Genomic DNA, 27,677 nt, shown 5'->3' on the forward strand with positions numbered 1-27,677 from the left:
GCCAATTCACTCGGGATACATTTCGTCGAAATACTCACCTTGGCCCAACAATACTGTACCTACGCAACGGACACTGCATGTCAGTACGGTGCTTGCGCCGCGGATCGTGCGGCCGCGGGTCTCGCGAGTTGCGGGTACGGGTATTGGCGAAGGGTCGGGCGTGCGAGGAGGCGAAGGTCGGGCGTGCGAGGATGCGAAGGTCGGGCGTGTGAGGAGGCGAGGGTCGGGCGTGTGAGGAGAAGAGGTCGGGCGGGCAAGGAGGCGAGGGTTGGGCGGGCGAGGGGCGATCGGTATCCGTCTTCGCACTTAGCGCAGGCGCGGCGTTCTGTGCATGCCAAGTTAGCTGGGGCCAGGTGATTGCGGAATGCGTGGAGGGGATCATCCCACCTTGGGCCCTCACGACGCCCCACTCCGCGACGGCGCAGCGCCCAATGGGCACCGACCTTCCGGTGTGTTTGCATGCGGGCCTTCGCCCTGCGTGTTCGCCGTCACCGTGCGTGCAGGTCGTGCCCTTGGTGTCGCTGCGTCCTGTGCCCGCCATCTGCTCGCCTGCGCCCGGCGCACCCGTGCCCACGCCTATCGTCCGCTCGCTCTGCTCCGCGGTCTGTCTTCTCCCTGCTCGACGTGGTGCGTCCGCCCACTGCCTGTCTGTCGGTTGCGTTTGCACGCGGGGTGTTCGTCCTGCATGCTCGCTGTCGCCATGCACGTTGCTCGTGCCCGCGTACTCACCGTCGCCTTGCGCGTGTCTTGTCCTCTTGGTGCGGCTGCATCCTGTGCCCACCACCGCTCACCCGCACCTGCGCTCACGCCTACTGTCTGCTCACCTGCTCAACCACCCGGCCGTTTTTGATCAACTTCTCACACATCCACCCACCCCCTCGTTCACTCACCTCCTCCCGCCTGCTCGTACAGCCGCCCGTCTGGAGAGGTGCGTGCGGGCTGCTCGCCTTTTTCCAAACTCTTGGTCACGTTTGAGACGCGGGCGAGCAGCGCGTGTCACAGCGCACGTTCGAGAGCGCAGATTGGGCCGGTCTCATGATCGACCGGCCGCGTTTGCGCTTGTTGCGTCTCGCGTTCGTTGTGGCAGATCAGCAGAGGGTGGGTGAACGAGGGCGTGTTGAGAGGGAGTGGAAAGGGGAGGGGCGAGCACTGGGCGGGGACAAGGCGGGGAGCAGGCCAGCGCAACAAGGTAAGTTGGACTTGGAGCGTCGAGAGACCTGCTCTCGGCGGACACCGAATCGGTCACGTGCCGCGCTGACGTGTTGCGCTCAGCGCCGCTTCGCGACCTCTCCTTTCGCGACCTGCACCAGCCTCCACCGCCTCTCCCCGCCCTCCTCCCCGCCTCCTCTCTGCCTCGTCACGCGTCCCCGAGCCGTCGCAAGCCTGCCGCCTCACAATCTGCCAGCAAGGCACGCCTCAAACGTGCTGAATACCGCGCGGGAAGGCCACGTCACTGCGATGTGGCCCGGCTAGCAAGTGCCGCCGCGCGATCTATGCCCAACGGCATAGATCACCGACTGGAGCACGGACAGAGGGGGCGGGGACGAGGCAGAACAACCGGATACTGGTGAGCATCCCAGGTTCTCTTCTTGTTTGCCCTCCCACCCCATTCCGCGCGCGCCCCCGTCCTTTACCCGATTAACGAGCTCTCGCTTCTCTCGCAACATTGCAGGGATCATTGCCACCGCGCAATTTGCATACGGCGGCGGGGAAGGACACAGGTATGTTGTTAACGAGCACGCGTAGACACGAATTGTTACTCGCAATGTGTGAAGGCTCGCGCAGAGCATTGTGCAGTACGCTATGCCTGGGCCTGGTTATTTGCGCCTATGCGTCGAAACTTGGGACATGTAAGTTCGACTCGGCCATTGCCTTTATGGTACTTCAGACGACTTAGTTTACGTAGAAATCATGTGTACTTAGAATAGTGCTTAGAATAGTGCTTAATCATGCTTACTGGCTTAGCCTGTCTTCGGTGTAGTAACAACCTGCAAACAGTAAGTAGTCTAAGACTGCTAAGCACACAAAGTCAGTTGTCAAGCCGTGCAAAGCCACGCAAAGCCGCCTAAGACAGATGAAGCAACATGTAGTTTTCCTGATGCGTTGTCTCGCGTTCGCGCTCTCGCTCTCGCCAGCTCGCGCTCTGTCCACGACTTTCCACATCCGACAAATCCCCAGACGCGAAGGACAATGCATCAGCGGGATTACTCTGAGTCTGCGCGTGATAGTCCAGAATATACGGGCCTGGAAAGCTCGGTGGGCTCAAAGAGGCTGTCTCCGACTCGGAGGGATCATTCCTGGCACAGCAAGCATCGTGAGCATGCCAATTGCAGGAGGCGATCAAGGGGTGCTCAGGTCGTTGGAGGTAACGTGCGAACACGCTGCGGGTAAGTGACCACGTCTCGTGTTTGATCGCTCTGCTTACCTCGCCTTCAGCACCGACTCCCGCCGTCTGTTCATCATTCGACCGCACTTCTGGGTCGGCCCACTCGTCATACAAACGTCCTATGCGCCTTGGGTGCCAACTGGGACAACCACCGTTGTGGGCCCTTCCGCGCGCGGCGGATGTCCGTGTCCAAATGATTGCGTGCACATCGAGCAAGTCGTGATGTACAAGATCGCAGTCGTGTCATGATGATTGCATGAGTGCCAGAACCGGGCAGGTGCGGCTTCGCTCTTCAGCCTCCTTGACCCTCCCCACAAAGGCATCAACGACACGCACTCCGAGCCCGACATCGACGTCTCCCCCTCACCGGGGACGAACTAGAATCACCGTTGCCTGACGAGCCGCCCCTGGTAACCTGTAAAGGCCAGATCCCGCTCATGTCGAACCTCAAGCCAATGCAGCCATTCAGCAGCTCTCCTCGCTGCCGCGCACATCCAAGTCCCCCGCGCTCATTGAGTCCTTCGACCACATGCGGAGCCACTCCGATTCTGTGAGCTCCGTTGCGACGTGCCAGCGCCAGCGGCGGCCCGTGCTCATTGATGACCGCTCGTCACTTAATTGGCTCACGACGCTCGAGTCCGAGTCGGAGAACGTTGCGGCCCTTGACGTCCTGGTGGGCAGTCCCCTCGCGGGCAGCCCGCTGATGGGCATACCGACCGTGGCGAGCCCTGCGTCGGTGGAATCGTTTCTGGAGCCTCACCCAGCTCGTGGACGCGTACCCATCCATTGCCAATGCCCTTGCCTGCTGTGGCCGTCTCACTACTGTCATTCTCGGCAGAGATGACCCCGCACTTGACGTCCTCCAGCGTGTATTCCCACACATCCGCATTCTTGAATCTGTCGAGGGCGCATGCTTCACTTCTGCTTCCCCTGTCACAGCCACTTCTTGCAAATGGAACACCCTCGACTGTCCATCCTCGCGCCTTCCGCCCTCGTCCGGACGCGCCAGCTCACCCTTCTCAACCCAGTTCCCAACGACGAGTTTGAGCCCAATGAGTGTACTTTTACGTTCCTAACGGTACACCCGGGCTGCATATTCCCCGTTGTCAACGGAAACCCGACGCCGGCCGGAGAAATGTGTCCGGAGGTTGCAAACCCACCGGCCGGCACCTGAGGTGCCCATTGTTAGCAGACTGGCTGGTCTTGTTTTGAACGGACCGGCCGATGGCAGGGCAAATCAACAAGTGTTACTGAACAATGGTCCGGAATTTAATCTATGGTTGTAAATGGACCGGCCAGAGATCAGGCACCTACATTTATAACAGACCGGCCAGGACTCATATACCCACATTAATAACAGACCGGCCGGAGCTCATATACCCACATCATTGATGCACCGGCCGGAGCTCATACATTCACATTATCAATGCACCACCCAGAGCTCATATACCTTGACTTATAATGCACCGGCCAGAGTTCATGTACCTACATTTATAACATACCGGCCGGAGGTCATATACCTACATTGCAAAAGGACCGGCTGGTCATAGTCTACCTACACCAAAAACAGACCGGCCAGGCATGACATACTTACACTACACATGGGCCGGACAGTCATAACAAACCTACATTAGAAATGAACCGGCCGGTCATATGGAATCTGAATGATAATTGTGCCAAACATCCCAGAACACATTGTCAAAGATGCACTGAGGTTTCTGGACCATCAACACACTGGACCTAGGTTTTTTGGGCTTGGAATACATTGACAAGCATTCCCTTACATGCTCCCAATTTTATCAGGTACATACAAACCATGCCCATGCTTCAAAAGCACCATAAATGAGCTTTTCTAGCCTGGAAACAGACCAGATCCAGGTTTTCCAGGCTGGAATTGCTTCAAAGGCTATTCTTGCACATGTGTTTAGCTCCCTAAATCATATTTACAACAGGTCTGAGCATTCTGCACAAGGTCCGAGTGTTTTGCACAATCGCCAAGATTCCACAAAGTCCCGGCGCCGAGGATGCACCAAGTCCCGGCGCCGGGGGTGCACCAAGTTGCGGCGCCGCACCGTCTCGTTAAGCGCCGAGAAACATCGCTCGGCGCCGAGGGGTGCACTTGCTTCGGCGCCGCAACTTGGTGCACCTGCGGCGCCGCAACTTGGTACTACCTCGGCGCCGAGTTGTGCTAAACCTGAGGAATAATGGTGTTTCTAACAATGATCACAAAAAGATTACTGATGTTTGTTACACCAATGACCTTTTGTAGCTCATCTTATAGGAGATGTTAGGTTCATTAGGAAATCTCCTAATGACACTACAAAGGTTTGTATGTGGTTACTTATAAAAAGTGATGTTTGTGTCTCATTGTGTAGGGAATGGTCTGTTGATAAGTAAATCTTCTATTGACACTTCAAGGATTTCCAATGGTCAGGCCGGTACAGCTGCTTTTCTTGTCTGGCTGGTAAGTAAACTTACTGATGACACTACAGTATATTGTATTCAATTTGTACATTTGTAGCTCATCTTATAGGAAATGTTAGGTTCATTAGTAAATCTTCTAATGACATTACAAGGGTTTGTATGTGGTTACTTATAAAAAGTGAGGTTTATATTTCATTGTGTAGGGAATAGTCTATTGATAAGTAAATCTTCTATTGACACTTCAAGGATTTTCAATGCTTAGGCCAGTACAGCAGCTTTTCTTGTTCAGCCAGTAAGTAAGCTTATTGATAGCACTACACATATTTGTATCTCATCTTGTGGGGAACATTAGGTTGATAAGCAACTATTATGATGAGACTACAAGGATGTGTACATCTCATGCTGTTGTTATTGTACAGTAGACAGAACACTACATTACAAATGTGTAGTACTATGACAACTTCTGGCTGATCTAGCGCCCACACTAAAGTTGGTAGCACTTACAGCTTGGAAGATTAAGCTATGCGATTTGGCATATGTGCTGCTGGCTGTATGAACATACATTATAGCCACTAACCTAATGTGGGCAAAGAATACTGCCATGGTGAGGAGAGTAAGAGGGGAGCAGGGACATGCACAATTAGTGATATGTCTCTGAAGTGATAAGTTGTTGCCTTTATGTACAACTTTTGTGCCAACATGTGTCCAGATGAACAAGTACATTCATCAAGTCATGTATGGATGGGTTGCTGATACATGTTTCATTTATCCTCATACATTCTGCTATGATCATGATGGCCACACCCTACATATATATCTGTATGTAGAAACCAATCCCAGATGAATATGAGACATTCTATAGAATTAACACATGTGGTCCTAGGTACATTGCTCTGCTACAGCCTACATTTGGAACTCACTGACTTTTCTGTAAATGCTAGACAGTTCAACCTTGATGCAGGGTTGTAACTATGATGTATTCTTTTGTGATAATCAACCTCTTGTTCCTACAGTGTTCCTTTGTCTTAATTTCATTATGTACTAATTAAATACAACACACTGTAGTGTCATTAGTGAGTTTACTTACCAGCCGGAACAGGAAAAGCAGCTGTACTGGCCTAACCGTTGAGAATCCTTGAAGTGTCAATAGAAGATTTACTTATCAACAGACCATTCCCTACACAATGAGACACAAACATCACTTTTTATAAGTAACCACATACAAACCTTTGTAGTGTCATTAGGAGATTTCCTAATGAACCTAACATTCCCTATAAGATGAGCTACAAAAGGTCATTGGTGTAACAAACATCAGTAATCTTTTTGTGATCATTGTTAGAAACACCATTATTCCTCAGGTTTAGCACAACTCGGCGCCGAGGTAGTACCAAGTCGCGGCGCCGCAGGTGCACCAAGTTGCGGCGCCGCAGGTGCACCAAGTCTCGGCGCCGAAGCAAGTGCACCCCTCGGCGCCGAGCGATGTTTCTCGGCGCTTAACGAGACGGTGCGGCGCCGCAACTTGGTGCACCCCCGGCGCCGGGACTTGGTGCATCCTCGGCGCCGGGACTTTGTGGAATCTCGGCAATTGTGTAAAATACTTGGACCTGGTGTATAAGGCTCAGAGCTGTTGTAAATGTGGATTGGGAGGCTCAATAAATGTGTTCTGATGCATTTCCAGCCCAGAAAGGCTGGTTTTGGTCTATTTTCAGCCCAGAAAGCTCAATTTTGATGATTCCAAAGCTCTGGAATGGTTTGCATGTGCCTGGAAAATTGGGAGCATCTATGGGGATGCTAAAAATGTATTCAAAGCCCAAAAAACCTGGGTCCAGTGCATTTATGGTCCAGAAAACTCAGTGCATCAATGAATATGTTTCCAGGATGGTGGGAGCAATTGATATTCAGGCTCCATATGACCGGCCGGTTCATTTCTAATATAGGCATGCTATGCCTGGCCGGTCAATGTGTAGTGAAACTATGTCATGGCCGGCCGGTTTGTTTTGTGCGTGGGTACATTATGACCGGCCGGTTCTTTCTCAATGTAGGTATATCACCTCTGGCCGGTGTGTTATTAATTTAGATATATTACCTTCGGCCGGTACATCATAAACAAAGGTATATGACCTTTGGCCGGACCATTTGAAACCATAGGGATGCATTCCGGCCGGACCATTTCCAAACACAGGGATGAAATCCTGCTGGAGTGTTATAAATGTGGTTGCCAATCTCCGGCCGGTCCATTTACAACCATAGATTAAATTCCGGACCATTGTTCAGTAACACTTGTTGATTTTCCCTGCCATCGGCCGGTCCGTTGTCACGCGTCCACATTGTGGGACGAGAATCAGAAGTAAATTCAGGACAGAATTGCAACGAAAGCATGATAGCATTGGGACTACAAAAGGAAAGCAAGGAACGAATACATGCACCCCTCAGTAGCCGTGTTCCCGCTCCCACTGAGTACAATGTTCATCAAACCGCTGGATAGTGGCCAACGCCTCCTCCGACAGTTCCCCCAACGCCTCCTCCGGCCCCGTCCCATTGTCCGCTCGAGTTGAGACCACCTCGATGCGCGTGTGCATGATGATACTGTTGCCTTGGGCATTCATCCAGGCATGTGTAAACTCCCTGTAGTCGGGACCTTCGAGGAGCCAAGAGGCGTGGAATATGCTGGACAAAAATGAGTAACCAAGAAGAGATAAAAGAAGACCTTGGACGTACAATGGCCACATGGCATGGAGCGGCAGATCCACACGGAGCTGTGGGAAACGCCGGCGCATGTACGCAATCCAGACGTTGGCAGCGGTGATTCCAGACATAAGATGATGTAAGAATGGTTGGGCGTGTAGGGTGTATGCGTGTGTGAGTGTGCGGTTGAAGTGACGTGGCACAGCGTGCACATGTTTGGGAAGCCACAGAGATTCAGATTGGAACTCAGCCACAAGTCAGCTGAGCGCTTAGATTCAGAAGCTGATACTCAGCAGGGCTGAGTCGTTTCTGATGCTTCGTCAGCACAAAGGGATAGGATTGGTAAGCTGGTTGGTAATGTGCTCAGTCAGCACACTAGGAGGATGACAAATAGACTCAGATCAGACCACACGGAGCGATTTTGCTGATTGGGCAGCTAGAGACCACATGATGGGATCTGATTGGTGGGATACAGTATCTGACACATCCTACCTTACTAGATGCCTTACTCAGCTGCTGACAAAGCAGTTCAGAACCTGTATATAAGGCCATGCATCTTGCAGGCCAGGGACATGAAAATTCTAGAGCCAGTTTACTCTCATACAGCTGGTGTGAGAAAGTCTGAGTCAGCAATTACTATTTGAGGCAGTATCTCACACAGTGTGGGACCTCATCTTGTAGATTGTTACTCCAGTTATTAACTTGCTTGTAGTTTGTCCAATAGCATTGCTAGTAAGTGCTATCATCCTCTCTGAGTGCTACTTCACCTGGAAGTACCATCTCAGAACTCTGTGTCTAGGCAAGATCTCTGTTCCAATAAACTCAGTAAAATCTTATAAATATTCCCCAACCTTCTACCCACCAACCCTTGATCTGGAACCTCAGCATTTTCCCCTTGAACAACTGTAATAGCTCGGTGTACATCTAAACACCCAGCGAACGCAGAGGAAACACTTTACCTGTTGACACCGTTCAAAACAAGACCGGCCAGTCTGCTAACAATGGGCACCTCAGGTGCCGGCCGGTGGGTTTGCAACCTCCGGACACATTTCTCCGGCCGGCGTCGGGTTTCCGTTGACAATGGGGAATATGCAGCCCGGGTGTACCGTTAGGAATGGGTATGGTCCGCTCATGAATGTGCGAGTTTGCCATCGCACAACCCCTTGCGTTTATCAAACTGGTGCGCCCCCTCGTGCTCGGCGTCGCCACCAATGCGGACGTGCCGGACGACGAATCTGTCGAGTGAGACGCTGGTCTCCGGGAATTGCTCGACAACGCCAAAGCTGAGGAGCCCGTTGCATCTGAGGGGCCCCCAGTGAAGCAGGGATCTACGGATTCGAAGGCGCCTTGAGCCCACCGCAGTACCACCAGAATGTCGGAGACCGGCAACGTAGAGGACACGGTGCGCGCTGGCAGATGTTGCATGACTGTGAGCCTCAGCCGCGCACTTGTACTCGAGCTGGAGCGCGACTCGGAGCCGCACGTGGATTAGCTTGACGTACAATAGGTTTCCTTGGTACAATATGAATGTACGTTGTAGACTAGCCTACTACGATGGTTATCAAAGGTGTGTGTTCAATGTACCCTACTGAGACAAGGCCCCGTGCTCTCAGTGCATACGGAGAGCTATGAGGTGCGTTCTGAATGCTATCATGAGCTACATTAGCTATGGAGGTATCTATGGTCACTGCGTCTTGCTATCGCGGCCATGAAGCTCTACAGATATGTGGCTGGGGGCTATGGCCTGGGAGGTTTTTCCTGATGCGGCATTTGTCACAGAGGTGGTAACGGGGGTCAAGTGGGAGACGTTGCTTGCGGTTCAGGCCGAGATAGGGGAGCTGGGTGATGACCCACGCGTCGTAGTAAGCCTTGAGAGAAAGGTCGTCATAGGCAGCGGTGGAGGGCATAGAGCTCAACTCAGCAGTTGCAAGTGTTGTCGTCTTGGGGTCCAAGTCTCACCACTCCGAGACGACTCTTCTCTTTATACTCGTAGAGGAGTCGGAGATGGTGCGCGCGCTTGTACTCATCAAGGGTCTCTTCCCCTGTGCCCAGGAAGATGTCTTCGGGTTCCCACAAGTTCTCACTGGGAGGGTACCCTTTCCACTTCACGAGGTAGCGGTGTCGGCTTGCCGTTCCCTTGTGACCAAGGATAGCTTCAAATTCCCAGGAGTTTTCTCTGTCTACTTCATCCGGGGGAGGTTCTGTATAGGTCGGGCCGTGTTCCTCGGTCTCATTGTACGGGGATAGGAGACCGGCGTGGAATACAGGGTGGATTCGCCATTGCGGAGGCAGTTTGAGGCGATACGTCGCTCTTCCCATGACCTCGGTGATCTTGAAAGGACATTCCTTCTTAGGAGCTAGTTTCCTCGTGGCGTAAGGGAGGCGGAGGTGCCGCATGTTGAGCCATACCTGCTGATCTTTCTTGAAGGCAGGCGTGCGGTCCTTGATTCTCTTCTTGATGACTCGTTGCGCAGCTTCTAGTGCGAAAGCGGCTTCTTCTCGGGCTTTCTGCAGCCGCTTGAGTCATTCTTCCGTGGTTGGGGAGTCAGCAACTTCGGTGATGTGGGGGATTCCTCGGGGTTCATATCCCATCATTGCGTAGAATGGCGACATCTTGATGGCGGAATGAGGTCGGGAGTTGTGCGCAAACTCGGCGTCAGGGAGCATCTCGTCCCATGTTTCAGGATTGTTCGCGCAGAAGATTCGGAGGAATATCTCGAGTTCCTGGTTGGCTCGTTCCGTCTGGCCGTCAGTCTGGGGGTGGTACGCCGTGGACAGTGCGCGTTCAATTCCGGTCAGGCGGCAGAGTTCTCCCATGACCTTGGATGCGAACTGAGGGCCGCGATCGGAGATGAACTTGCGTGCGAGTCCGAAGCGTCGGTACACGTGGTCGTGGTTCATCTTGGCGGTTGTTTCGGCGTCCACCTGGTCCGTGCATGGGATGAAAATTACCCCCTTCGTAGAGTCGTGGTCCACCACGACATAAATAGCATTATGTCCGCGGGGAGTCTCAGGGAGTGCGGTGATGAAGTCCATTGTTTGGCATGAGAACGGTGTGGCGGGGTGTTGTGGCGGGATTGGGATGAGAGGAGTCACTGTGGGATGCGTGTTTGGTTTCATCTGCTGACAGATCCCACATCCCTTGACGTATTGTGCGATGAATTGTCCCATTCCAGGCCACCAGAAGTCGCGTTGCACGAGGGTGGTCGTCTTGTGGATGCCCGGATGACCTGCGGAGGGGAGCTCGTGGTACAAGCGTACCACGTTCCGTCGGAGTCCCGCATCCGGAGGAACATACACTCGTGATTGATACCATACCAGGTCTCCGTCCGTCTGCCAATCCGGAAGCGAGGTCTTCGCAGGTGCAGGTCCTTTGCCAAGGAGAGCATCGAAGGCCTCCTTTACCATGGGTTCCTTTTCATGGCAGTCTCGTAGGCGATCAAGGAGGTCCGCGTTGATGGCTCGCACGAAGAGCTGGGGGGCTAACATCACGATGTCGTCGTTGTCATCAGCCCCGGTATCATGGTCACTGCGTCGGGATAGAAGGTCGGCGATGGTCATTTGCGTTCCAGGGACGTGTGCCAGTTCATAGTCGAATTCGCTGAGGAACAGCGACCATCGTGCTTGTCGTCGATTGAGCTTCTGCGCGGTGCGCCAGTAGGTCAAGTTACGGTGGTCCGAGCGGATTTGGAGCTTGTGCGGGCTACCTAGGAAATAGTGTTTCCAGGTCTCCAGACCGCGTATGATGCTGAGGAGTTCGCGGTCGTAGATCTCATAGTTCCGTTCGGCGGGGTTCAAGGACTGGGAGATGAAGCCACAGGGGTGCAAGTCTCCGTTTGCATCACTCTGTAGCAGGACACTGCCAGTAGCAAACTTCGAGGTGTCGCATTCGAGAGCAAATGGCCTGGTTTCATCTGGCATGACCAAGGTGGGAGCACACGTAAACTCGTGCTTCAGATCCTCAAAGGCGAGTTGTTGCTCCTCGTCCCGATGCCATCGTACGTCCTTCTTTGTGAGGTCCACTAGGGGTCGTGCACGCTCAGAAAAATGGAGGATGAACCGTCGGTAGAAATTCGCAAATCCGACAAAGGAGCGGACTTGCTTGACTGATTCGGGTACGGGCCAGTCAGCGATTCCGCTCACTTTCACGGGGTCCATGGCAATGGTGTCCGGTCGGATTATCATTCCCAGGAATACCACTTCAGTGACGTCGAAGTGGCATTTCTCGGGTTTGAGATAGAGGTTGTGGTCCTTGAGGCGCTGGAGGACTCGTCGAGTCCGTTCGTGGTGTGTCGTAGTGTCCGCGGAGTAGATCAGGATGTCATCCATGTAGATGACTAGCCAGCCTTCAGCTAGCATATCTTCGAAGATGGAGTTCATCATCCGTTGGAACGTCGAGGGCGAGTTGCATAGACCGAAAAACATGACTGTGGGTTCGTATAGTCGTGGCAGACCCTGGTTGGATCCGGGAACCGCGAAAGCTGCCTTCCACTCATCGCCCTCCTTGATTCGGACATTGTTATAGCCGGCGCGTAGATCCATCTTGGTGAAGATCTTTGCGCCTTTAAACTTGTCCATGAGGTCCGAGATCAGAGGGAGGGGGTAGCAGTCTTTGACCGTATTCTCGTTGAGCTTTCGGTAGTCCTGACAGGGTCTCCACGTTCCATCTTTCTTTCCAACGAAGAAGAAAGGGCTGGCGATCGGAGAGTTTGAGGGTCGTATGTAACCTTTCGACTCGTTCTCTTTCAAGAACTTGTCAAGTTCCTCGCGTTGAGCATGACTGAGAGGGTAAACCTGGGTCTTCATCTCCAAAAACCCCGGTTTCAGGTTGATCTCGTGGTCGTACTCGGTGTGCTCTGGGAGTCGAGAGGCCGTTACTTTGTCGAATACCGGGAGGAAGTCATGCAGATAGGGAGGGACGATTTCCTCAACCGTCTTCTGCTTCTTTCCGACCCACTCAGAGAGCGCTAGCTCAGTGGCCGTGGTGGTTCGTCCGATTGAAAATGCCATGGGGATTAGTGCGCCGGTGCCGGTTCGTATCATCCGATTGATAGCATGCCTGGACGGCAGGGGCTCTGGGGTGTCTTCATGTTCCTGCGTCAATGGTGTTTCAACGAAAGCGAGTGTTGCCAAGTAGTTTGCACCAGGGGCATACAATGCCAGGAATTTGTCAGGGTCCAGATCTTCGGTCATGGACCGGAGTTGTGCTTCATAATCTTCCTCGCTCTCGAGCGGTTCAGGGTGTGGGTTCATAGGGGGGAAGTTGGGAAGTTCCTCAATTGGCTCGTCCAAGAGAGAAGTCTCCGCTACAACTTCCTTCTGAGGAGCATCACTAGCTCGCTCATGTTCTTCTTCGGGAACGTCCTCGACGGTCACTCGTCGAGGTGGGGTTGGTTCGCGGGGTTCTTCAGGGCTGTAGGCCCGATCGGGTGGTTCCTCAGCTTGTCGGCGGATCCGATAGACGGGAGCGGGAGGTAGCTCCACTTTGACAGTTTGTAGGATTTCCGCCTTGCTAAGCTGTTCATTCTGCTCGCGTTTGGCCCAGTACGTCTGGTCTTCAAACTCGAGCTCGCCTGTCTTCCAGTCGATGATGGGGTTCTCCTTCTGGAGCCATTCATGGCCTAGAATGAGATCCTGTCTTCCAATCTCGGCAACGTACGCCTTAACAAGCTTGGTTGTTCCCTTCCATCGGTAGCGAAGGGCGACGGCGTGCGATATGGTTCCCTTCTTGTTGGGAGTATCGTCTACGTTGAAGACCGGGATGGGTTGGACAAGGGGTACAGAGGGTAGGCGTAGTTTGATGACAAGGCGAGGGTGGATGTACGTGGCCATTGCGCCGCTGTCGATGAGAGCTTCCGTTTCGATGTCTTGATGCACTCCGATCACCATGAGAGGAAAGTAAAGGGCTTTGAATTGCGTGATTCCTGTTACTACATGGGATATGTGGAGTGCATAGGTGGGGTCTGGGCGCATCGATGACTCAGACCCACTCAAAAATCCTTCGACATTTGCTCAAAGAGCGGAGCGCGTTCTTCGAGCGGGAGTTCCTGGAAGACTTCTCGTACATAGGCGGGAGTAACTTCTCGCACGTGGGTAGAGGAGGCGGGCACACGGCGTGGGGAAGTTCGGTTGCGCTGGGTGAACTTCGGGTTCTGTCTCTTCTCGGGACAGTTCCTGAGGAGGTGTCCGGGTTTGTGGCATCCGAAGCAAAGGCCCAGTTCCTGGTGACGTTGCCGTTCCCTCTGATCCATGGCATCGATCTCCATAGGTTCGTCCAATCGTCCGCTGCCTCGTCCAGAGGGGTAGGAGGAGCGGTGGTTGTTACCTCCGCTGTTCCCTCCCTCGTAGTAATTGGTATTGTAGATCTGGCGGGAGTCGAGTCGGAGGACAAGGTCAAACCACCCTTGCAGGGTCGTGGGTGGTTCCATATTCATTGCCGTGTCAAGGAGATCACGGCGGATTGCCCTCTTGAAGAACCCGGAGAGGGTCTTGTCAGAGAGGTCGGTCCTGGACGCGATGGATCGGAATTTGGGGATGAAGGCAGGGGTGGGAGTCTTTCCTTGCTTTAGAGTTGTAAGCATTATCGAGTCTCTGTCTCCTTCGGCATAAACGGGGAACGCCTTCAAGAAGGCCTCCTTGAAGTCTTTCCAAGACTCAAACGCATGCTTGCCCTCTTCTTGGGCATCAGCTTCTTCGTCCATGTGCAACTTCTTCCAGTAGAAAGCATCACTGTTGTCGTCGATGAGGAGGAGAGCGTAAGCGATCTTCCGTTGATCGTTGGCATCGGCGTTGCCAGTTGCGCTGTAGTACATCTCGAGACGTCGGATAAACGGTTTCGCATCGGTAGCTTGTCCCTTGAACTTGTCAGGTGCGGGGACCTCAAGCTTGGTAGCCATGCTCATGCGGGTGGTAGACATCGTGTCGTCTGATTCGGGTTCGGATTCGGGTTCGGATTTGGGTTCGTTCGACTGCGTCTCGAGTTCTGTTTCGAGAGGCTTCTTCTCGACACCTGTAGCGAGGTTCGAGGAGTACTGGGTGAGGCTGGATGTGCCTACTTCGGGTACAACGTGTACCAGGGGGCTAGTTCCTACTGCAGGGGAAGTAGCTTCGTGCTTCGAGAGTTCTCGTCGGATAGCCGCTGGAGTCGCCGGCTTCGGTCGTTCGTCTTGGATCTTCCTGATCCGTTCGGCAGCCTTTCCTTTGGTGTCTAGGTAGGCGCGGGTCTGTTTCTGTCGTTCTTCGAGGGTAACGGTGTCGTGGAAGAAGGCCCAAATGCGCTTCTCTCCTTCTCGTTCTGGTTCTTGCACAAACACAGGTCTGTGCTCACGTCCTTCTGATACTCGAAGAGGCGAAGGTCGTCGTTCCACCAGAGGTTCGGTAGGGTTGGGAGCCCGTAGGTAACGGGTTCGATCTCAACTCAGTAGTCCGTGGTGGGTGGGGAGTCTCCTAGACGGAGGGGCACTCCGGAAGCGTGTGTGAAGATGTGTGGGCTCTGCGCCTGAGCAGGCGGAGCGTAAAGATCAGTTCGACCTTATGTTACGCGAAGCGTGACACCTAGAGCACTAGCTCTCAACCTAACCCTAAACGTAGGGACCTTAGGTTCTAATCGTCCTTGGATGGGGAGGATGGTCGAAGACGCTGCTAAGTCCGTCTAGCAGGTCGAGCGGGGAGTTTCTGATATCCAAGGAGCTGGTGAAGCTTTAATAGATAACCAGGTCGAACTAAGGTTCAACCGCTACTGTACACAGGTCTTATATACATGGGGAGTTCAGGGCAGGTCCTGAACGAGTCACAACTACCTAGCCAATAGGAGTGCGGGGGAGTGAGTCATGACGAGTCAGGGATCGAGTCATAAATGATGAGTCAGGGATGAGTAAGGGACGAGTCATACTGAGTCAGAGATCACGTGAACTGCTCCGGGTTGGACCGGAGCAAACAGCGAAGGAGTCCAAAGACTGGAACCGTAGTGTCATGGGGTTGGGCCCATGCTAGGATAGTACAATGCTCAAGTGCAAATAAGGGAAAACAAACGTTGACGTAACAACACGCATCCCACAGTGACTCCTCTCATCCCTATCCCGCCACAACGCCCCGCCACACCGTTCTCATGCCAAACAATGGACTTCATCACCGCACTCCCCGAGACTCCCCGCGGACATAATGCTATTTATGTCGTGGTGGACCACGACTCTACGAAGGGGGTAATTTTCATCCCATGCACGGACCAGGTGGATGCCAAAACAACCGCCAAGATGAACCACGACCACGTGTACCGACGCTTCGGACTCGCACGCAAGTTCATCTCCGATCGCGGCCCTCAGTTCGCATCCAAGGTCATGGGAGAACTCTGCCGCCTGACCGGAATTGAACGCGCACTGTCCACGGCGTACCACCCCCAGACTGACGGCCAGACGGAACGAGCCAACCAGGAACTCGAGATATTCCTCCGAATCTTCTGCGCGAACAATCCTGAAACATGGGACGAGATGCTCCCTGACGCCGAGTTTGCGCACAACTCCCGACCTCATTCCGCCATCAAGATGTCGCCATTCTACGCAATGATGGGATATGAACCCCGAGGAATCCCCCACATCACCGAAGTTGCTGACTCCCCAACCACGGAAGAATGACTCAAGCGGCTGCAGAAAGCCCGAGAAGAAGCCGCTTTCGCACTAGAAGCTGCGCAACGAGTCATCAAGAAGAGAATCAAGGACCGCACGCCTGCCTTCAAGAAAGATCAGCAGGTATGGCTCAACATGCGGCACCTCCGCCTCCCTTACGCCACGAGGAAACTAGCTCCTAAGAAGGAATGTCCTTTCAAGATCACCGAGGTCATGGGAAGAGCGACGTATCGCCTCAAACTGCCTCCGCAATGGCGAATCCACCCTGTATTCCACGCCGGTCTCCTATCCCCGTACAATGAGACCGAGGAACACGGCCCGACCTATACAGAACCTCCCCCGGATGAAGTAGACAGAGAAAACTCCTGGGAATTTGAAGCTATCCTTGGTCACAAGGGAACGGCAAGCCGACACCGCTACCTCGTGAAGTGGAAAGGGTACCCTCCCAGTGAGAACTTGTGGGAACCCGAAGACATCTTCCTGGGCACAGGGGAAGAGACCCTTGATGAGTACAAGCGCGCGCACCATCTCCGACTCCTCTACGAGTATAAAGAGAAGAGTCGTCTCGGAGTGGTGAGACTTGGACCCCAAGACGACAACACTTGCAACTGCTGAGTTGAGCTCTATGCCCTCCACCGCTGCCTATGACGACCTTTCTCTCAAGGCTTACTACGACGCGTGGGTCATCACCCAGCTCCCCTATCTTGGCCTGAACCGCAAGCAACGTCTCCCACTCGACCCCCGTTACCACAAGTGCCACCGATGCCACTTCCTAGTCAGGACCGAAGGCCACAAAGGCCGGTGCAATCCTACATCTCGGCCTCCACTGAGGCCGGCCTCTTTGACCAGACAACCCCTGCAGCACCAGCCTCCCTCTTCGACTCCCTCCTTCACTGCCGCCCACTCCTGGGAGGCCACCTCAACTGGCCCCTCGCCTCACAGGTGCTCTTCGCGCCAAACGCCTTTGTCGCCGCACTCGAGCGTAACGGTTCACTCTCCAATGACCCCAGTGTCGCTCTCGATGCACTGGACTCCCTTGCCAACCTCTACAATGCCGCAGCAGACGTCTGGGTCCAGCAGGACCTCATGGAGGACACCGTCCACCTCTACGCTGAGAGGAGGAATGCATTGGTGCGGAGGTTGATGCGCAGGTTCAAGGATCTCGAGGACCACCCTGCGATGAAGTCCGTCGCCAGATCGCTTGTCCCTGTCAACAACATCCAGTACACACGCGACTTCATGGTCTCCCCCACCTTCACCGACATCAATGCCCGAGACTTCGCCCGAATCGTAACCAACTACTCCCCCTGCACCGTTTGTTATGGAACCAACATCTCCTACCATCACACCGTTGACTGCCCCCACTACCGCTGCCCCCGCTGCAATCGTCGTCAGCCGGGACACGTCGAGTCCCTCTGCTCTGCCAATGAAGCCGAGGCCCCCACCTTCCCGCCGGACCTCCGCTCTCTGACCGACCTCCTGAGAGGAGGAGTATTCATTCAACCGGTGGCAGCCATGTGGACGATGTGTGCGGACAGACTCTATGCCGGAAACCGATCCCTCATCGCATCCCAACCAACGGACTTCCTTCCCCCGTACCTCCGAGCAAAACGAATCACCCTCGAGAACGCGCATCAGTGGTACGTTGTCCTCCACAGCCATATCAATGGTGCCTTTGCCGACCCAGCAAGGGCCCATGACATGACCTCGCACATATCCACCGCCCTCGTCCGTGTCTACACGAATCGCCTCGAAGCTCGTAACGCCCTCACCGAGCTCCACTACGAGGAGGAACCCTACATCGATCAGACTCAGCTCTATGGGGCCCGCCCTCCACCTAGTGAACGCCGGGAGAATGACGAGAGTCGGCACCCCAATACCCCGCATCCGCATCCGGTCCTGGGGACGGTACCCACCTCTCCCGTCTCTACTCGGTCGAACCTTGAGACCCCGAACCCCTCGGAGGTTGACGAGAATGAGCCTCCCCACGATGCCGATCCACTCCCGCTCCCCGTCTACGAACCTGTCGAGGGAATGGACCGCATTCCTCTCCGCCAACTAACCACCTCGCCCACGTCATCCTTCCAACCTTCGCCGGAGTCCACGGTATTGGACCTCATCTCTACCGACTCGGGGATCGCGGTTGCTCGACTCCGCAGGCATCGTGATGGGAGTACGACATTCTTGCCCCCGCCTGATCAAGCTTAGAGAAGTCGACGAGGACGTCGACTCTAGGAAGGGGCTTATGTTACGTTAACGTTTGTTTTCCTTCTTTTGCGCTTGACCGTTGTACTACCTTAGCATGGGCCCAACCCCATGACGCTACGCTTCCAGTCTTTGGACTCCTTCGCTGTTCGCTCCGGTCCAACCCGGGCAGTTCACGTGCTCTTTGACTCGGTATGACTCATTGTGACTCCTTGCTTACTCATATATGACTCATCAATTATGACTCGGTCCCTGACTTGTCATGACTCACCTCCCTGCGCTCCTATTGGCTAGGTAGTAGTGACTCGTCCAGGACCTGCCCTGAACTCCTCTTGTATATAAGACCTGTGTACAGTAGCGGTCGAACCTTAGTTCGACCTGGTTATCTATTGAAGCTTCACCAGCTCCTTGGATATCAGAAACTCCCCGCTCGACCTGCTAGACGGACTTAGCAGCGTCTTCGACCATCCTCCCCATCCAAGGACGATTAGAACCTAAGGTCCCTACGTTTAGGGTTAGGTTGAGAGCTAGTGCTCTAGGTGTCACGCTTCGCGTAACAATCAGACTGAGAGCTGAATAGTTGCTACGCACCACGTCGGAGACAATGAAGTCAAAAAACTCGAGTGCGTTCACCATACTTGCCAGCGGCCTTGCAGCAATGCAGCCCTCAGTCCCAATCACGGAGATCATGCTCCACCGCTGTCCACGAGCTTGACGATATTGCTGTACTGCACAATGACCAACGTGCAAGCAGCTGTAGTCCTGCTGGAGGTTGCAAGTGTCAATGCCCACCTCATCTCCAAAAACGAGTTGAGCTGCGGTGAGGTTTGCTGCTGTCTCCACCCGCCAGTTCCTATGTAGAACCTCATCCCTTTCAGCTGCCGGCTTCAGCAACACCTTCTGGGAAAGGCTCATGCGAGCGAGTGCCGCCAGGAGAGCACCGGACAACACACACGTGTCATGGATGACCATGAGGTAGTCCTTCATCTCGTTGACGTATATGCTTCGCCAAATGCAGTAGAATTTGAGGATAGGTTGCTCTAGGTTGGCAGTGATGACTCGGGGGCAACCAGTGCATCTGCTGGGTCGTAGAACACTTCCAAATGTGTCGTAGTTGTTGCTCCAGCGATGTACTTGCTGGGGAGTGGGCCATGTCTAGCAATATGATCCCTTCAGTTTGAAATCTCAGAGCAACTTGAAGCAGGCAACATGTCTAGTACTGTCACATCTGTAACACTACCTCCTCAGCTCCAGACATAATCTAACATATCTCTCACTCTGGATTTTGACTTGTGCATGCCTTGATAACCCCACTATTCTTCTTCATGACCTTCACAATGATTGAACTTACATATCCAGGCTTCCCTACAGACATGGTACCATCTACGTACCAACAACTATTGAGCCCATCATCCGTCATTTAATCTACATGGGTCCACAGAATTGTGAGTTCAAATGCCTTGCCTATGGCTAGAACATTGCTTTGGTAATCATTTCTCACTCCTCACCACTTATATGTTCTCTAACCTCTGTTTTGATTATTGCACAATTTTGGTCCTCAGTCCATTTTATATTTTGTGCCTGTAGCTGACAAGTATTATCCAAAATGAATTACATGATTGTAATGAATGCACAAGTGAGTCAATCATATATCTAGCAGCATTCATTGCAAGTAGTCACTCCATTTCAGCAGATGCTATTGCTGATTGGTGTGATGAACAGTTATGATGGTGTCACATGTAAAATCACATTTTAGAGGGTGCATAGGCATGCCAACGTGGTGTCAGAACAGTTAAGTTGCATATGAATGCCCCTTGGGCTCAGGCATATGGTTTCATTATTCAGGTGTGTGCCTGACATATCTAGAGCACAGGGAGGTTGCCTTATGATGTGTTTATCAGTCACTGATTGCTACAGTACAATCAGAAAATTGATGGCTTTCATATATGTATGTTATGATCAACCATTGATGTTCAAACAGATGTCATAAGAGAACTGCCAAGTGTGAGTGATGATGTACATGAACATATTTTCTTACATTCTCTGCCCTGTTTGAGTTCCCATCTGTCATATCTCTGCTTCAATTTTAGACATCTGATCACAGAGTTAATCACCCTGTCAATTCTCAGTGAAATAGATCTCTTTGAGCTATTCAAAGTGGTAAGATGTTGTGAAAACCCTGATAATGCTTGACATGGTTACCAGAATAGAGTCTACCATTATAACTTAGTAATTGATTAGTATTATCATCACTAACCAAGCATACAACAGCAATTATATCAGTACTGAAGGATCTTATCACAACTGGAATGAGCAAGAACACAACAGAAATTGGGAAACAGTCACACTAATAGTCCAGATAGTATATGCATTGTTAAGTGCTTCAAAGCATTGAAATGTCAGTGTCCAAATATCTTGGTAATAGTATAATGAAAGCATACAATGATGACCTTTGAATTTTTGACAGGAAAGATAAACAGACAGAATACACATCAAAAACATTCAACAGATATAGCCACTCTAAGCCCGCTGTCTGCACACCGGGTGTTATGGTTCTGTTTTTGTGTATAGACAGCTAGTTACCGAGTTTATTGCCGAGTCAATAGGAACAGTAAACTCGATAATAGAGATTTGTATTGCCTATACAAAGTGGTAACAAATGGTAAAATCTTTGGTAATCTTCGGCAATGCAATTACCAAGACAGCACAAGGTTGAGCTGTAAGGAGGATACCAGATCCACAACGAATACAAAAGAGGGTGGGACTTTAGTCAGTGCTGCTATACAAGTATGCAGTACTGCTCTTCAACTGGGAAGAGTAAGCTAAGAATGGATTTGAGTTGGCAATGAATGGGGATTATTGCCGAGGTTTAGAGCTTTTTAGAATAGAGGATGAAGTCTGAATACAGAGGATTAGTATCCAGAGGTTGATTCCAAAGGAATGGGCTTTTTGGTTTTGAAGTCACACAACAGAAGTTGAATGGAAGTCTGAACAGCTAGCTTTGACTGCACAGTGACAATGGCAACTTACAAAACCCTAATGTAGCAGCGCGAGGCCATGCTTCAAGAGGGGCCCACTAAGGAAATTAATCCTCAGCCAGCTAATGGCTATAAGGCTTGCTCTAGTGTCAAGTGAGTTGCTGGTTAGGCTAACCACTTTAATTATAGTAATGCCACTGAGATGTGCTAGTATGGAACTAGTTGATACAGAGATCAATTGATGTTGGTAACAAGTTTACAGAAGTAGATGATGACTAAGCACCTTCTCTTACTGAATACAACTTTGTGAAGTCAGTCAATGAATTGCTTAAACCTTACTAGTAGCGCGAGGACTGTACTAAGTAAGGTTTCACTGTTGCAGGTCTTAGAGCGTGTTGGTAAGAACTCCGCAAGACTGGTTGAGTGGCTAGTATGGCTAACTTAGCACTCGGGACAAAGTAAGACTTTGAGTGGCACACAGGGTGTGTTTTGGTGAAGAGTAGATGGTGAATTGAAGATAGATGTCCTTGACCATGCTCAGGAATGGCCTTTTATGCCATTACTAAGGACACAGCCAATGGAGCTACATGGAAGTATATAGCAAATCAAGGAGTGTTGTAGAAGTGTATAGTACATGTCCTTGACTCATTTACACTGCTTCAGAGGCCATTCTAGGAGAACAATAGGATCATAGCCTTACACTTCATTGTTTCCAATGAGGCAAGCTATGTTACCGAGTCATCCTAGTACAGCCACAGTACAGCCGCTGTTTCAGGACTGTGATTCCTGAGGCATTACTGAGGCATGCGAGAGTCCGCATTTTTGGTGTACAGCCTAAGGATAGCACAGCCATTCAACATGGCTTCGGGAATGGCTCGGTAATTGTTGCACAGCCATCCCTTTCTATGCTGATACAAAACCATTATGACTCGGTAATTGATCGGCAATAACCATCATTTATCGAGCATCCCACGCTTCTAAATCATCAAAACATCAGTAATTGATACCTCGGTAATAAAACAATGAAAGTGCTACATTGATGTCCATTCAGTGGAATAAAGGCAAGATAAGGAGAGTAAGATAAGCACATAACAAACCTTCACTGATGCAGCCACTCGGTAAGTAAACACTTCTAATGAGTTTCTGTGCGCTCTGAGGCTATCAAGCCTCTATCCCTAACACCGGGTAATCACTCAGAACAAGAACAGGAACTGAGTGTCTCCGTTGCGCAATAGTAGAGATTCATAAGTACAAGCATATTGCGGTGTACTGAAGTACATACCTTCATTGCGCAATAGTAGAGACTAAAGGACAATGACAGTGTGAATCCAAACATGAAGGGAATCACTTATGTAACGTGAAGGAATGGTGACAGGTATGTGCGGAACCGTGACATTTGTGTAAGGTAAGTGTCCGTAGTGAAGTATCGTAGTAACTGCAGGGAGGCGGGTTACAGCCGCTTGCTAATGATAAAACATTGTGGTTTCCTTCCATGAGCTCCAAGGCCATCTGCCTCAGGAACATGTATTTATGACTTCCCCTATTGAGCCAGTGTTCTCATTGAATCTCTACCCATTAATTTCTTTTTGATTTTGAGTGATGGCATGCACATTGGCATAAAGTACACAATGCTGAGTGACCCTTTATGCGGTGATATAGGCATAGGTTGGACAGAATAGGAATGTGGAGATGTATTCTGGTGGTAGTACCTATATAGTATTGATCCAACATGTAAGTATGCTTCATTTTGCCTGGTACAACACAAATAGCTGCTGCAATCCCTGTAGTGAAGTCAGTGATCACTCAATGGTTTTCATTGGATGCTACATAGAGGTGTTGCCACAACAAAAATGTGGGCAGCATGAAGTTGTTGACAAATTTCAACTTGTCAATATGGGTACAGCACTATATAGCCATTGTCAGTCATTTCAACCAATAATTTACAAGACATTACATGAGCAGCATTGCAGTAGTCAGCTTGAATATTGGATTGGGCAGCAAACACAGTCATATGACTTGCAAAGAAGCTGTCACTGTTGTGAAGCAACACCACAACAATTGTCAAGCATGCCCCAATTTTGTAATGATTATTGAGCTCAGATCAAATAGCAAACCACCAACTCACAGGGAAATCCTTCTGCCCGATATGATAGCCAGATACTTTGATGGAATGTCTGTGAGTATTTTATTTGGTTATATGAATCAGATAAGTGGGAGAGAAACCAAATTTAGTTGGAAGTCCCTGGAGCTACATGGTAAAGTGATACCCAAGATCAGATCTATGATATGACACATACCATTGTGGATTTTTGGGGTATTTTTGATTTTATCATGGCCATGGAAGAGCAGTAACACTCAAAAGGGCAGTTTTGACCAAAAGTAGCAGTATGCTAAGGGAGTGTCATTGCTATCCTGCATAGATATTATCTAAGGAACCTTATGAACTGTATGTCTGATGAAAGTTGCCCTGGATCCAATCTCCCAGTTTTGCATTTTTATTCAGCAGTCTAGCAATGATACAACTTCCCTATCCAGTGGGTCTAAAAATGTGGATATGCTGTGTTATTTATTTGAATCCTGTGCACAAAGTAAAGAAAACCATGACAACTTGTGCATTTTCTGTTTTGCATATTGTGACATGAGTAATGGACACTACAGCAAGCTGATACCCATTATAGAGTCTATAGTATGAGGACTATTAGCATGAATATTTCGAGGTCTTTTGGATTCATTTCAACTTGTGGCTGGGCTGAGAATGGTGAATCCTATTAAGGACAATTACTTTTTGCAGCAGTTTAGTTTGCAACAGAGTCTGGGAGACTACACTGCAAGATGACTTGTTGACAGGTCAAAGTTTTGACCTGTCAACGAGTGAATCTCGCATGGCATGGGCGCTTATTGAGCACTTATTGCACAATGTAGCCTGAATCATTACAAGCCTTCAAAGTACACATCAGTAACAAATGATACAAGCATACTATACCCTCCTGAAAGCCCTTCATTCAGAGGATATATTGTGTGAATGCTATGCATATACAATGGCTAGTGAAGCCACAAAATGCAAAAGAAAAAAACTCACATGTGCCTCTGCATCTACAAGGGTGGGGCTTATATCAGAAACAGCAGCAAGTAGATTGTAATGTACACTACAGGACACAAAGATGCTCCAAATAGCAGGTCTCAGGTGCTTATAGGCATACAATTGCATTCTTCAAGATCATTTACCAGGCACAAAGGACCACAAGCATGTCACTGAGGCATTTGTGTGGTTTCTTATTTTGTAAATTGTGCCCTGTGTACTGAACTGCATGAGAAGGTAAGACTAGCAATAGACTCTATAGTATGAGGGCTATAAGGCATAATACTTTGAAGATTTTACGGATTTTATTGGCCTATAGTAGCACAGTAACCATGCTACTAATGGTCTTGCAGCTGAATTTCAAACTCAGCCCAAACATCGGCAGGCCTGCCTTACAGCCGTTTTCAGAACTATGCGGAATCGCGAGAAAAACGAAAACGCGCCTCGGGCGCTGGCTAGCGCCCCGAGCCTTTGATTAGATTAGATATGCCGTGTCCCGCGCATTAGGGTACTCGGTCACTTGAGGCTTGAGAGAAATTTGCATCCATTTCTCGCACAATTTACGCCAGTCGAGAGCCACTACCGAGACGAGGATAATGCCACACTTTTCAGCCAAAGTGACGATGTTGTTGTTGAGTAATGGGTGGCTGACCACAGTGTCTGGCCGAGATCCCGGCCCGATAATACAGTAGTCTATATCAGGAAGTAATCACGTTATGTCTCGTGTCTCTGCAAGCGATGTACTGCAGGTCTAGTAAATTGTAATACGGTGTAAACAAGTTTGTTGGGTGTTTCTGGAGCTTCTATGACTATACAATTATGCTGAACACCTCTCGCTAGCTTGATCAAAGTCATCCGGGAGCATAATGTTGACTTTCGGTGTAGAGGCCACTGACACTCGTATCGCTACGGAACATATGCCCATTGATATAAAAACGTATCTATGTGCCCCTAAATTACCATAGTGGCAGACACTCACGCAACGTACATGTTGAGCTATTGGCTACCGGTGAAAGTGCAGCAGCCGCGACTTTGTCAGCCTGCTGACTGAAGTGACATTTCTCGATTCGGCTGCTATCTAATCTAATCAAAGGCTCGGGGCGCTAGCCAGCGCCCGAGGCGCGTTTTCGTTTTTCTCGCAATTCCGCATAGTTTTGAAAACGGCTGTAACAGGGCAAGGAAATGGGCTTATCAGCCAATCGGCATCTCTCCCCTGCCGCACGGAGTTGCATCCGCTTGGAAATTCCAGGTGGATGCAACTCCGAACGGCACACGGGCGCTCAATGGGCGCTTAGTAAGCGATGCAAGCCTTTTACTTCTCTTAAACTAGCTTGTACAGATCTAAACAAATGCGGAGAAATCAGTGAATATTATCAAAAGCATAGACAATGAATTGAAAGGCTCCAATTGAGAAGGAAGACTCTATTTCATGTTACACCTTCAATACATCTACATTGGTTGCTGAATCATCAGCCCAGTGCTTACAGAAGCAATACATTAGGCTCTAGTCACTGTCTGTGTAGCACACATACTCCCACAGATGCTAAGCATGTATCATACATGCAGTGTTTAGTCAGAGGGGCCCAGATGAGGTCTATAAGTGTGCTGTTCTGTGTATTGCCATAAGTAGTAGGCAACCTGCCCAATAAGGAAACCATAGCTGATACAGGGCAAATGGGCTTGTTATGAGCTTGTAAAAATGTGCAAAATCCTGATAATATAATAAGAAGCTAAACAGGTACAGCTGGTCATCATCAATGACACAGGTCAGTGATAGACATGACACATCAGCAATAATATGCTCACTAGTGTTCAAATTGCCCAATATTGCTCATCTTTGCTGTATCACAGAAGCAACTGACACATACAAAGTCATTCAACTGCATGAGGTCACTGTCCTGATGATTCAGTGAGTATCTGGAGCAGACAGAGGTGCTTTGACCTATGCAGATGCACATGTGGATTTTTTGTTTTGCACTTTCCAGCCCAACCAGCCACTGTAAGTGCTTAGGAATATTACTGTATACTCTTTGAACGGATGGCTATCAGATGGGCATACTATGTCTACTATGATTACTTACTAATTGACTGTATACAGTGTGAGCGCTGGCAGGCCACAGCAGCCAGCCAGCCTGTAAGTCACATGATGAAAGCCACCAGTTGCCATATTGGGCACCACTGGAAGGTGTTTCATGGGCCCTCACCCCAGGACAGAGCAGCCAGCCACAGCATTTATTTGTATCTGTTGGTGCAAGTTGCGTTGTCTGGGAGTTTCAAATTTTAGGTCCTGCTAATAGGACATTAGTATCAGTTACTTATCTTTGCTTATCTGGGCCTCAAAAAGTCATGTGGACTCCTTCCATATCGGGCACCACTGTAAGGTGTTTCATGCCCTCCAGTCATAAGAACAATTCCTTTGTACCTCAGGGATTGTAATGCTTTTTGCATTGACGCCCATGACCTCCGCCACCTCATCCGTCGAGTAGCCTTGATCCTGGAGCTGGAGCGCTCTGTGTCATACCTGGATCATGATGGACATAGACCATGATGGTCTGAAGCAGTGTAGGTAGCGTCGCCGCCGTCAACAGGACTTTCCTGCATTTCTGGTCTTTTTTGACATTTTTCTGAATTCTTTGAATTTCTCACGTGTGAAACGCGCACAGACAAGACTTTCCAAAACTACTGTATGGTGATTGGGACGGTCGTGCTCACGTGTATTGTAACTCAGATGTTGCCAAGCTCGGGCCGAGGTCGGCCACCAAGGGGACCTCTGGAACCGTGAATGTCAATTGGCAGCTTGGACCAGGGCAAGCACTTACTTGGTGCTCCGCCCTTGTCTACGTGTGTGGGCCGTGAACAGGTCAGTGTGATATGAGCCCGTAACTGTGAGGTAGGCTGGAAGGTTGGGTGGGCCCGGCGTTAGCCAGGTGAACACGGAGGAAGAGAGCCACTGGGTGGGCGGGCTCCCTAACGACTGCAATTACCTGCCTCACAAGTGGCAGATATGCCTAACACCGGAGACGTCCATGAATTTGAGATGGGCTCAAATCCGGCTCAAATGCTGAGTCAAATTGTGACCAATGAGGCAGGATTTTGGGTCATACAATGTTCGGCCCCAAACCTTCCATATCAGGTATCATTTCAGCCAAACAATAATTGTTCACCCAGATTTAGAATCTGAGACACGTGACTATTGTTAATATGAGATGAACAATATTGGACGGCCCTGTATGAGTAATCAAAGGTAACAAATGAGATGACAATACGAGAATGCTGAAAACTCGGCCAACAATTCAAAC

The 27,677-nt window shown here is 50.6% G+C and overlaps 3 protein-coding genes across 3 annotated transcripts; 2 read left to right on the forward strand and 1 right to left on the reverse strand.

The window, feature by feature from the left end:
- Positions 1-4,812: 4,812 nt before the first annotated feature.
- Positions 4,813-6,425, forward strand: C8Q71DRAFT_726614 (uncharacterized protein; the record flags this gene model as incomplete). The annotated part of the gene is made up of 8 exons (XM_047921775.1): positions 4,813-4,850; positions 4,930-4,967; positions 5,014-5,031; positions 5,073-5,102; positions 5,380-5,414; positions 5,638-5,693; positions 5,876-5,883; positions 6,169-6,425. 8 exons carry the CDS (start codon positions 4,813-4,815, stop codon positions 6,423-6,425), a joined length of 480 nt encoding a protein of 159 aa, XP_047774819.1.
- A 12,484-nt stretch (positions 6,426-18,909) lies between these two features.
- Positions 18,910-19,446, reverse strand: C8Q71DRAFT_682381 (uncharacterized protein; the record flags this gene model as incomplete). The annotated part of the gene is made up of 1 exon (XM_047919765.1): positions 18,910-19,446. A coding segment is annotated over one exon (537 nt), but the record flags the coding sequence as incomplete, so codon positions are not given.
- A 5,920-nt stretch (positions 19,447-25,366) lies between these two features.
- C8Q71DRAFT_726617 (uncharacterized protein) lies at positions 25,367-27,443 on the forward strand (the record flags this gene model as incomplete). The annotated part of the gene is made up of 7 exons (XM_047921776.1): positions 25,367-25,393; positions 25,472-25,672; positions 26,117-26,144; positions 26,230-26,287; positions 26,477-26,512; positions 27,042-27,219; positions 27,273-27,443. 7 exons carry the CDS (start codon positions 25,367-25,369, stop codon positions 27,441-27,443), a joined length of 699 nt encoding a protein of 232 aa, XP_047774821.1.
- Positions 27,444-27,677: the final 234 nt, after the last annotated feature.

This window comes from Rhodofomes roseus, assembly GCF_022264815.1.
Source record: "Rhodofomes roseus strain CIRM-BRFM 1785 chromosome Unknown C8Q71scaffold_24, whole genome shotgun sequence".
In the NCBI taxonomy this organism is placed as follows: domain Eukaryota; kingdom Fungi; phylum Basidiomycota; class Agaricomycetes; order Polyporales; family Fomitopsidaceae; genus Rhodofomes; species Rhodofomes roseus.